This window comes from Tursiops truncatus, chromosome 17 (assembly GCF_011762595.2).
Source record: "Tursiops truncatus isolate mTurTru1 chromosome 17, mTurTru1.mat.Y, whole genome shotgun sequence".
NCBI classification, from domain to species: Eukaryota; Metazoa; Chordata; class Mammalia; order Artiodactyla; family Delphinidae; genus Tursiops; species Tursiops truncatus.
In genome coordinates this window covers 69,433,940-69,446,415 of record NC_047050.1, presented here as the reverse complement: position 1 = coordinate 69,446,415, position 12,476 = coordinate 69,433,940, and the positions used below count along the sequence as shown (strand labels likewise).

The window sequence follows — 12,476 nt, the reverse complement described above, 5'->3', positions numbered from 1 at the left end:
CTCCAGACATCTTCGTGCTGATTGCCTCTGTGCCGGTGGTTGCCGTGGGAAACCAGGGCAATGTCCTGGCCACGTCCCTGCGGAGCCTGCGCTTCCTGCAGATACTGCGGATGCTTCGCATGGACCGGAGGGGCGGCACCTGGAAGCTCCTGGGCTCGGCCATCTGCGCCCACAGCAAAGTAAGTGTCGCTGCGAAGAGGCCAGACCGCGCTGGCTTCCTGCCCACCTAGGCCCATCCGTGGCATCTCCTCCCTGACAGCATCCCCAGAGGGTGGTTGTCCTGCCCACTGATGATGATGATGACAGTGAAGATGGGGGGAGAAGCAGCAGCAGGAAGGAGAAGCACACACAGGTGTGCCGCAGCCAGCAGACGCAGGTAGACCCGGGCTCAGGTCTCAGCCGCACCAAATGCAAACAACTTTGGCCAAGTCACTCAACCCCCTTTGACCTCAGTTTTCCCTCATTCCTAAAGCGGGGATGATAATGCCTGTACCTCCGGATTGTGGAGAGGATGAAATGAGCCAATGCAAACCAGCATGGGATGGGAGGGAAGGGTTCTGGAATCCGGCAGACTGGTTTGAATCCAGACTCTATTGATGGGACTTTGGAGATTTCCTGTAACCCCTCTGGGTCTTCTCTCCTGCCGTTTATAAAATGGAAATGATAATGCGTTCACCTCAGGGTGAAAAGCCTTTAGAATACACCCAGTTCATTGATGTGGTTCAGTTGCTATTGTTATTACGTAGCCAGAAGCACAGGTGCCTAGAATTTAGTGTTCGATACAGATTAGCTCGCCCCCGGGGTCAGGCACTGTTCTTACCCCATTTCAGTGCTAAGGAAGCAGATCTGGAAAGAGGAAGTGAGCTGCCCACCAGCACAGACCCAGGCTGTCTGGCTTCAGAGCCTGTGCTCAGTGATTTGCTGCTGGTCGTGGCGGCTCTTGCCTCGCCAAGGGAGATGAGAAGCTAGGATGAGTGGGACCTGGCCTGATCTCTCCCAGAGTCCCACGTGCTTGTGCAGGTGTGGAAACCCAGGCAGGCAGAGTCCAGCGTGTCTGGAGCTGTCTCTGTCGTGCTCCCTGTGTTTCTTTCCTATGGTTAGCCCAGACCTTTGGTAGCACTTTGTGTTAACATCCCTGCCTCAGCCGGACCCTGGAGAAATGAAGCAAAAACCTCTGAGTGGCAGGAAAAACCTCACACTCCGAGGCCAGTTCAGGAGAAATCGGAGTGAAGGACCCCTGGGATGGGTGTTCTTCAGGGGATAAAGCCAAAGCTACCTTTGTCACTACAAGAGCATCTTCTTGTGCCAGGCTTGGTGGGTACAATGGACACGGTTGGTGCCCTGACCAGGCTACCTTTACCGGGAGGATGTGCTCAGCCCTCAGCTGCTATGAGAGTTAGCCGCTAATATTCCCAGCTGTCCCCTTCTCTGGAGACATACAGGAGCGCAGCCTGGCCCAGGAGCTTATACTGTTCTCATCTTCCTTCCCCCACATGAGGGAAGCACACAGTCAGTGACTGACTGACACAAGTACCTTTCCTGTGTTGGGACCAGTCCTGTGGTGCAGTTCACACTCCAGAGCTCCCCGTGGGATCAGGCTGAAGGAGGCCCCAGCAGAGACCACATCCTTGCTGAGCTCTTGTCTCCTGCCCTGTCTGGTTTCTTTCACTCCCTCTCTCGCGAGACCCTCCCTCAATCATCACACGCACCTGAGTTTCTGTCTCAGGCTCTGCTTCTGGGGAAGTGCACCAAAGGCAGTGATCCTGGGGCAAGTTGCCCTTGGGGAGCTCAGAGTTTCCCTTATATGCGTTAACAGCACCATGCCATCCCCACTTGGCAACCCCAGAATGCCTCCACACAGCTAACTCCTGGGTTCTTCCAGCTCAGTGCACACCCAGATATGCCGGCATGTCATCGTAGAATACAGGAGCTCAGGAGTCAGACAGCAGCTCAGTGCAAATTTCAGCTGTGCCGCCTTCCAGCCGTAAGACTTTAAGAACATTGCTCTGTCTTTATACGAGCTTCCCCAGTGGTTAAAATGTGAATCCTTCCAGCGGCTCACATAAGAAAAGGTACATGTAAGTGCCTGGTGAATAGTAAATGCTCATTAATGGTAGCATGGATTATTTCAAACATGCTTTTCTTCACGAACATACAAGTAAATATATACAGAAAATGAAATACAAATTTAAAACACCCGGAGTCTCTCACTGGAGGATGCAGTTTCTTGCCATACATGTGTTATTCCCCATCTGTGCCACTTCTGGCCACAGGCTCGGGGAGGTCAGGGCTTTCTTTTCAGAGTTCTTTCTTCACCCGACCTTCTATTTTGTCTTTTATCAGAGGACTTGTCAGCAATACCTAAACTTGTCTCCATGGAGCTGAGCTGATTCCCAGCTCCAGTGGAAATCAGGGCTAAAAGGGCTGCTTACGATCCTTGTCCTGTGCTCCCTCAGACTAGAATAGATGACAGTTGGATGTTTGCTATGTAATTCCTGGGAAAAGATGGTCCACGCCACCGCCAGACCCCACAACTGATGCCAGGCGGGCAGAACTTCAAGTATGTGGTAGGAGACCAAAGGCAGACAAAACAACTGCTTGGCAAGCTCTGTATCCCATCCTTCCCCCAACAGTCCCACTAGACGAGCCTTCAGCCTTTCACTGTGCCGAAGCTGCAGAGCAGTTATAGGGCTGGCCTTCACTTCCGGGGCAGGCAGTGTGTTCAGGAGGTAAGCGCTTACCTAGATTTGAGTCCAGCATTTACTAACTGCAAGAGCTTACACCAGTTCCTTCTCTGAGCCTGGTGAACAGGCACTTACAATTCATTTCTTCATTCATTCAGAAAACGTGTTCTCTGGGCCAAGTTCCATGCTTGACTCCCCTGGAGACTCAGAGATGAAGAGTGACGGGCCCATACAGGGTTGCACAGGGTTAGACTTTAAAGTTAACGCTCTTACTAAAGTTAGGATCAGCCGGGCTCTGCTTCCAAAACAAATAAGCCCTGGAGTCTCTGACTTAGCACAAAAGATGTGGGTGTCTTCTCACTCACACAGTGTCTCATGTGGGCTGGGTGGTACTCATCTGTCTTGGAAATGAGCCTTGAGTCACCAAGGCAAGGGAAGGGGAGCCCAGAGCATCCTCTAGAATGGATGTAAGGCAGGAAGTAGCTCCCATCACCCCCCCACATTGGCTGGACCCCAGGCCCTCAGCCCGCACCCGACTGCAGGGGGGCTCAGGCGTGTGTCCTGCCACAGAACTGCTGGCGGAAACTGCCTCCAGGCAGAATTGCCTTGAATAGCCTTGAGATGACTGCAGGGCACAGAGTGGGGACACATTTCACTCCTCAGGGATGACCTTTATACCAGCTCTTAATCCCACCCAGCCAGTGCTTCTGTGTGTGCATGGACAGCTGTTTCTCTGCTTAAGCACCAGGTGAAACTTCTGACTTGCGTTTGGGGGCCAGAGGGTATGAGAAAGCTTAGGCCCACCAGAATCACACCTAACAGAGCAAGAGGGTCATGCTCATACAGCCACTGGGGAAGGACGATCCAATTTGTCTTTTCCTTCTCAAACCCCAGCGGGGCAGACACTCACGGAGGGGAAGGACTGGCTGGATTGCCTGCAGCATCTCAGCTAACCTCTCTCTGCTGTAAACTCACACGAGTGCACTGTGCACGGGATGCTGTGGGGAAGGTCAGGCCTCTAAGCAAATGAGCATAAGAAAGTGTTAGAGATTGAAAGTTCGTTTGGAAAATAGTGAAGGCATTGAAAGAAAGCTAGAAATGAACCCTAGCTCTAATTGGGGGAGCAAACATCATAATGGAGGTTTGAAAGTTCGTTTGGAAAATAGTGAAGGCATTGAAAGAAAGCTAGAAATGAACCCTAGCTCTAATTGGGGGAGCAAACATCATAATGGAGGTGACGTGAGTCTGAAGATGACTCAGTGCTCTCTGGTTGGTCCCATGGGGAGGGACAGGGAGGACAGAGGACCAAGGTGAACAAAGGCACAGAAGCAGGCAGAAAGCAGCCCTGTCAGCGCGACGCGATTCACCCATAAAGCCAGCTGACTGGCCGCAGATGGTCAAATAGATGAACTCCATCGACATGAACGGCTTCATCCTCTGTGATGACTCAGCAGGAATGACGAGCCTAATCTCCAGGCGGTGTTCGCCCATGACTTTGACTTTCTTCTGCCCAACCTACCACAGTAACCACAGCAACCCTTGGGACTGGAATAGAATGAAAGACATAGAAAGCACCTCAGGGCTTGTCATGGTCAGGATGTTTGAAACCTCAGTGATTTGCCCATCTTTGCCATATCTCTGCGCCATCCTTACTGTTCCTCAACGTTTTCCTTTAAATCAGCTTTCTCCTGTTTACATACATGTCCTAGTCTGTCATGCGGGAATATCCATGAAATAATAGGTTTTAGTGTAATCTGTGCTAATGTGTAATATGGTCTAAATCAGTAGGTGACCGCGTCACATAAAAAACACCTGTCTGCATTTGAAGTGTCTGTGGCACTTTCTGGAACTCTCTGGTTCAGTCCCTTCATTTTAAAAATGAAGAAACTGGGCTTCCCTGGTGGCGCAGTGGTTGAGAGTCTGCCTGCCAATGCAGGGGACGCGGGTTCGTGTCCCGGTCCGGGAAGATCCCACATGCCCTGGAGCGGCTGGGCCCGTGAGCCGTGGCCGCTGAGCCTGTGCTCCGCAATGGGAGAGGCCACAACAGTGAGAGGCCCGCGTACCACAAAAAAAAAAAAAAAAAAAAAAAGAAGAAACTGAGGCTGGGGGGGAGGGGTCATTTGCCCAGAGTCACACACAGTCAGTTAGTGGCAGGGCTGGGTCCCTGTCCACAGCTCCGTCCGCTCTGCCAGGATAGCTCCCCATTGCTGTCCGTCCCTGTCCCAGTAGAAACGAGCTTTGTCCTTGCCCTGCCCAGTCCTGGGTAGGATCGGCTCTCCTGAGTCCCGAGCCTTGTCTCAGAGGCAGTGGCCCGTCTCTCCTGCCTTCTTGCCTCCAGGGGAAGGCCCTTGAGCTGTGATATAGGATCACAGAAATCTTCCTCTCCTCCTAGAGCTATACACTTGTTCTGTTAATGATGAAAATAATGACCATATTACTGATCCTACTTTACGGTGATGGGAGATGAGGAACAGAGAAAGTAAGTAACTTGCCCACAGCCGGGCAACCTGGACTCCAGCTCCAGTGTGTCTGCTTCCAACCTCCGCCCAGCCTCCACTCGTGACCCCCTCCCTGTCTCCGCTTTGCCCTCCCAGGAGCTCATCACCGCCTGGTACATCGGGTTCCTGACACTCATCCTTTCTTCATTTCTCGTCTACCTGGTTGAGAAGGATGTGCCGGAGGTGGATGCCCAAGGAGAAGAGATGAAAGAGGAGTTTGAGACCTACGCGGATGCCCTTTGGTGGGGTCTGGTGAGTCACCACCTTGAAGGCTGCCCGGTGGGGATTGGCTGTTAGGGACAGAGAGAGATGGAGGGCGTGGCATGGATGCGTTCGGTGGGGCCACTGCGTTCTGCAGCCACAGGGGAGGGGAGGCCTCCTCCATTTCTGAACCTGCCCCTGGGAGACGCCCCCTGCAGGGTAGGCCCTTGGAAGGGGCTTTTCCATAGTGTTTATAAGAAGTCAGAGCTCTCAACAGTCTGGTCCTACGGTCACTCAGGTACCTTACCTCACTCGTCGTAGGCTGTCATCCGCCAAGCCGTGCTGTGCAGACAGACACAGTGGCAGATGGAGATGTGTGTACCCAGACCCTCAAACACGCCTAGAGACACACAGCCCCACACCCACAGGACATGTGGCACTAAAGCATTGCTCTAGGCATTTTACATTTATAAATCTATTTGAAGCTGAAATAACTCTTATTAGCTCCCTTTTAAAAATGGGGAAACTGAGGCCTGAAGTTGAGTAACTAATTCAAGGACGATCTCTGAGCCAGTTAGTGGTTGACTTGGGATTTGAACTCAGGCATTTGGGTTCTAGAAGCCACACTCTTAACTGGTCCGAAAGCCTGCCTTCCACGTTCATAAGTACATGTGCGCTGATAACCTACACATGTAAACACACACAGGAATATTCAGCTCATACCAGGACAGACACGGGCACAGACCTTAGCCATGCACACATACACACACAATGCATATGAATACACCCCAAGAGCACATATATTTAGAATCATGGCTGTACACAAAATCGCACATAGGCAGATATACACATGAATGTATATCACATGCACATGTTTGCAATTTTGAAATATTCGTTGACTATAGGGAAGAAATCCTTAACTTAGAAACAGGTGTGGTCTCAAGGCTCCCGTATAAATTCGCTGGTACTTAGCACCATCTCTCCCATGGGAATCTTATTCTAAACGGCAACAGCACCCCGGTCAGCACAAAGGCTTGTAGGTGAAGCTCAGCTGATACATCATTAATTTCCTCTCCCTGGGAAGCCTCATGTCTGAACTCTTCTCTCTTCAGATAACACTGGCCACCATTGGCTACGGAGACAAGACGCCCAAAACGTGGGAAGGCCGTCTGATCGCAGCCACCTTTTCCTTAATCGGCGTCTCCTTTTTCGCCCTTCCAGCGGTGAGTATCTCTGGTGTTCTCCCTAGTGTGATGGGCGGGACCCCTCACCACTTGGCCCCAGCTCAACTTTCCAGCCTCATCTTCCATCGTCTCGTATCTTGAATTCCAGCTCTATCAACTCAGTAACCATCCCCGTAGCGTGGTTTCCTGTCTCTCTTCCGTAGGCTGTGCTGATCCCTTTGCCACGAGTGATCCCCCCAAACACCTACTCCTCTTTCAAGACCCAGTTTCTTTTTTTTTAATTCTTTTTAATTGCAGTATAGCTGATTTGCAATGCTGTGCCCATCTCTGCTGTACAGCAAAGTGACTCAGTTATACACAGAGACATTTTTTTTTTAATCTTTTCCATTATGGTTTAATCACAGGATACTGAATATAGTTCCCCGTGCTGTACCGTAGGACCTTGTTATTTATCCTCAAGACCCAGTTTCAATGCTGCCTTCTTTAGGCTGAGTTAGTCCTTCCCTCCTCTGGGCATAGCTCTTTAAAGGCATTTCAGACCCCATGCTGGGGTTGCACATTTCCAAATCTGCCTGCCCAGAAGACTGTGAGCTCCTGGGGAGCTGAGATTATGTCTTTCACCCACGTATTCCTTGCACCTAGCGGGTCCTTTGTATATGTGAGTTTCCTTCCCTTGCCCTGTCATCTACTGGTTTATATAAAAAATGCATTTCCCTCAAGAATAAGTTTTGACCCCTGATAGAATAACTTCCCCAAAGCCCAGTGCCCATCAGTGTAATAACAGCAATAATAATAGATAGCATTTGTTGAACATAGTGTGCCCTAGATTCAGGACAAATGCTTTACCTACACCATCTCACTTAATCTTTGTGACAACATTAGGAGTTTGGCGCTACATTTATCTCCATTTTCCAGATGAGAAGACTGAGGCTTAATTGGGTTAGTGAAGTTTCCACAGTCACAGGGCTTTGGGTTGTGGAGCCAGGGACCCAGGTCTGCTCATTCCAAGCCTGGCTCTTAATCACAAAACTTGAAGAGAACCTTCTTGTATAACAAACCCTCTTCCCTGCCCTTCACCTCCCATCCTTTTGTGGCTAACGTTCTTTGACCACTGCAGCCCTACCTGGTCTATTTTTTTTCTAAGCTGTTTGACCTTGGGCACATGGCCTTTCTGATTCTCAGTTTCCTTATCTGTAACAGGTGAGGGCCAGTGAGGGTGCGACTTGGTCTCTAAATTCTCTCTTGACTTGAAAAGGGTGTGTTCCTACCTGTGTAATTCACATGAGAGTCCGACCTGGAAATCAAAACAGATCACAATTCAGAGGGATTCCAGCCAGAGTAAAAGCCTCAAGTGACAATTCAAGCAACTAAAATATTTTTTAAATTCCCTTAATAGTAACTGGGAATCTATTCTGCATCATACTCCTTACTAAGCAGTTCCTATTACATTATCTCACTTTTTTTCCTAACAGAGTTATGCGGTAGGTACCTTTATCCTACTTCCGTGTGGTAGAAAGTGAGATGCAGCAGAGAGGAGGCTGGCCCAGGGTCTCACTGCAGGGAAGTGGCAGAGTCAGGAAGCCCTGGCTTTAAGGCTCCACTTAACCCAGCTCCTACTCGCTGGAAGAGAAAGAAGGGATCTTTCCTCCTCCCCTTGGCTTCAGTGTCGTCCTGCTGCTGGGAGCCGGGCTGGGGCTCTGGGAGAGTCTGGGTGGGGCTGACTTCAGGGCCTGACCTCTCCCTTCAGGGCATCCTGGGGTCCGGGCTGGCGCTCAAGGTGCAGGAGCAACACCGTCAGAAGCACTTTGAGAAAAGGAGGAAGCCCGCTGCTGAGCTCATCCAGGTCTGTCTGCCTGGGGATGAACTGGAATGGAACTGAGATCCCGCGTAGCTGCCTCTGCTTGTGTGTCTGTGTGTCTGTCTCTGTGTGTGTGTCTATAGACAGCCAGGCAGCAGTGGGTGTTGGTCCTCTGCCAGCTCTCCATCCTTATCTCTCCCCCAACCGTGGGCTGGGGGTTGGGGACCATCGTGAGAGATGGTGGAAGAGGCAGAGTGTTCCCTCTTTCACTTCAGAGAAAGTTCCTGCTTTGTGGTTTTATGGGCCACTGGGAGCGCAGAGAATAGGAAAAGAGAGCGTTCTGCCTCTAGCTGCCTGGGACTGCATGTCTGCGTGACCACCCACGCGTGAACTTGTGTCCAGTTGCAGTGAGGGTCTCTGTGGGTCAGATACAGGATGTTATCCTCCATACTGTAGTTTCTAGGCCAGTGCTGATCTCTAAGAGTCCGCTCTATCTTCGCAAACCCCAAACCATCACGGTACAGAAGACCTAGTATATTAGAATCAAAACCTCATCTCCCGGGCTGTCCCTTGCACTGGGAAATGCACAGAAGTGGCACAGAAGACTGTTTGTCTTCCTACCTGTTTGAGGAATCTCGAGGAATCTTGCAACGAGAGTAATCCCTGCTCCTTTCAGGGATCTTCTACCCAGTACCCGCCTCCCCCGTCCACTGTAGTTCACCTCTCCACACCCCACACCATCAATTATAGCTCCGAGATGATGGGGTCAAGGAAGGTTTTCTTCCCATAGGAGCTACAGAAAGCCAAGAATCCGGCTTCTCTGGATATGACCTCACTGTACGTTATACTCTTAGGTGTCAAGGGCTTTCTGTTTTAATGTTGTGGGATTCCATGTGAAAGTTTCGGGTGACACCAGGTCATTCCTGCCCCTCTTTTCTCCTCCCCAGGCCGCCTGGAGGTACTATGCTACCAACCCCAACAGGATTGATCTTGTGGCGACATGGAGGTTCTATGAATCAGTCGTCTCTTTTCCGTTCTTCAGGCAAGTGGCCACTCATCTGAATGCTCAGAGCGTGACTGACCATCCCTCCCGTGGGTCTGTATTTGTGCCTGTTGGCTTCATGGTTTCCCAGAGGACGTCCTTCAGGGCAGTGGTTCCCAATCTGGGCTGCATGTTAGAATCATTAGAGCTTAAAATATCCCAATGCCCAGACCATACCCAGGCAGATTCAATCCGAATCCCCAGGGTTGCAGCCCAGGTATCAGTATTTTTTAAAGCTCCCCAGATGAACCCAGGGTGTCACCCAGCATTTCCAGCTAAACAGTGTGGAGTGGCTGAAAAGGGAGGTCGGGCCAGTGTTTGAGCAGATCAGTGGCTGAGGAAGTGAGGATCCAGTGCAATGGGCCACCCTGGCGGTCCTGGAGGCCGCAGCACCTGCCCATGGCCTGCACCGCCAGACCGCTCTGGACAGGGGGACAGGCATGGGGAAGAAGCAGCTGGGGGCCCAGAGATGTGGTTTGTGTTCTCAGAGGTGGGAGATTAAATGAAAGGCTTCAGGAAAAAAAAAAAAATTAAAACCTCTTCCTATGGCCAGCACCTAAGTTATTTTTTTATTATTTTTTAAAAAATTTCTTTTGGCCACGCCACACAGCTTATGGGGTCCTAGTTCCCCGACCAGGGATCAAACCCGTGCCCCCTGCAGTGGAAGTGCAGAGTCCTAACCACTGGACCGCCAGGGAAGTCCCTGGCCAGCACCTATGAAAAGGGAGAGGGAAATGAATACTTACTGGATGTCCAGTATGTTCCTGGAATCCAAGTTCACATTTCATTTAATTCTCACAGGCATCCTATGAAATAAGTCAGAGGTTCTCAAATGTCAGGGTGCATTAAAATCAGTGGGGGCTGTAAACACCAGCTCCTGCGTCCACCGTCAGCAATTTCAGTGGCGTTAGAGTAGCTCAAGCACCTCGCATAGGCACCCCTGTTGATTCCAACACAGTGGCCCACGGTGCATCCTTGGAGACAGGCGGGGTGGTCGGTATCACCAGGCGCCTCTCGTGGATGAGCCAACTGGGGCTCAGGAACTTGGGTCATTTTGGCCAGTGTCAGCCACACCTAGAGGCCCCCAAAGCCCATGATCTTTTCACTACTTGGGCTTCTGAAATAGACCGCACCTTGCCAGATTTTGTTTTTAATTTTTGAATTTTATTTTATTTATTTTTTTATACAGCAGGTCCTTATTAGTCATCAATTTTATACACATCCGTGTATACATGTCAATCCCAATCTCCCAATTCATCACACCACCACCACCCCCTGCCTCTTTCCCCCCTTGGTGTCCATACGTTTGTTCTCTACATCTGTGTCTCTATTTCTGCCCTGCAAACTGGTTCATCTGTACCATTTTCTAGGTTCCACATATACACATTAATATATGATATTTGTTCTTCTCTTTCTCACTTACTTCACTCTGTATAACAGTCTCTAGATCCATCCACGTCTCTACAAATGACCCAATTTTATTCCTTTTTATGGCTGAGTAATATTCCATAGTATATATGTACCACATCTTCTTTATCCATTCGTCTGTCGATGGGCATTTAGGTTGCTTCCATGACCTGGCTATTGTAAATAGTGCTGCAATGAACATTGGGGTGCATGTCTTTTTGAATTATGGTTTTCTCTGGGCATATGCCCAGTAGTGGGATCGCTGGATCATATGGTAATTCTATTTTTAGTTTTTTAAGGAACCTCCATACTGTTCTCCATAGTGGCTGTATCAGTTTACATTCCCACCAACAGTGCAAGAGGGTTCCCTTTTCTCCACACCCTCTCCAGCATTTGTTGTTTGTAGATGTTCTGATGATGCCCATTCTAACTGGTGTGAGGTGATACCTCATTGTAGTTTTCATTTCCGTTTCTCTCATAATTAGTGAGGTTGAGCAGCTTTTCATGTGCCTCTTGGCCATCTGCATGTCTTCTTTGGAGAAATGTCTGTTTAGGTCTTCTGCCCATTTTTGGATTAGGTTGTATGTTTCTTTAATATTGAGCTGCATGAGCTGTTTATATATTTTGGAGATTAATCCTTTGTCCGTTGATTCGTTTGCAAATATTTTCTCCCATTCTGAGGGTTGTCTTTTCATATATTTTCTTGTGCCTTACCCAGGTACGTGGGGAGTTTCTTGCCTTTTAGGAGGTCTGAGGTCTTCTGCCAGCGTTCAGTGGGTGTTCTATAGGAGAGTTCCACGTGTAGATGTATTTCTGATGTATCTGTGGGGAGGAAGGTGATCCCCGCATCTTACTCTTCCGCCATCTTGTCCGACTGCCGAGAAATCTTAAAGGGGCTTTTCTGGCGCAAGGTGGCCATCCCTGGTTTCACATCCACATGATCTCAGGCACAAACCTCCTTGTTTTTCCATTTTGTCTTTAAGTTACTTGTTGAAACAACTGGCCCGTGGTCCCAAGGACTGTCCGGCTTCGGCTGGTGGGGCCCCCCCAGAGCCGGCAGCCTCAGTGAGGCCGCCCTCCCCTCGCGCTCCGGGGCAGTTCAGCCAGTCTTTTCATCTTGTTTATGGTTTCCTTTGCTTTGCAAAAGGTTTTAAGTTTCATTAGGTCCCATTTGTTTATTTTTGTTTTGATTTCCATTACTGTAGGAGGTGGGTCAAAAAAGATCTTGCTGTGATTTATGTCGAAGAGTATTCTCATGTTTTCCTCTAAGAGTCTTTTTTTTTTTTTTTTTTTTGCGGTACGCGGGCCTCTCACTGCTGTGGTCTCTCCCATTGCGGAGCACAGGCTCCGGACGCGCAGGCTCAGCGGCCATGGCTCACGGGCCCAGCCGCTCCGCGGCATGTGGGATCTTCCCGGACCGGGGCACGAACCCGTGTCCCCTGCATCGGCAGGCGGACTCTCAACCACTGCACCACCAGGGAAGCCCCCTCTAAGAGTTTTATTGTGTCCTGTCTTACATTAAGGTCTCTAATCCATTTTGAGTTTATTTTTGTATATGGTGTTAGGGAGTGTTCTAATTTCATTCTTTTACATGTAGCTGTCCAGTTTTCACAGCACCACTTATTGAAGAGACTGTCTATTCTCCATTGTATATCCTTGCCT

General features: G+C 49.8%; 1 protein-coding gene across 1 annotated transcript in view; it reads left to right on the top strand.

Moving 5' to 3' along the window:
- KCNQ3 (potassium voltage-gated channel subfamily Q member 3) overlaps positions 1-12,476 on the top strand; it is a 291,828-nt gene that overhangs the window by 243,857 nt on the left and 35,495 nt on the right. Inside the window, exons 4-8 of the mRNA XM_073794769.1 lie at positions 7-179; positions 5,279-5,434; positions 6,496-6,606; positions 8,315-8,410; positions 9,313-9,411. Of these exons, the coding sequence (XP_073650870.1) occupies positions 7-179; positions 5,279-5,434; positions 6,496-6,606; positions 8,315-8,410; positions 9,313-9,411 (635 nt within the window). The remainder of the gene's footprint in view (positions 1-6; positions 180-5,278; positions 5,435-6,495; positions 6,607-8,314; positions 8,411-9,312; positions 9,412-12,476) is intronic.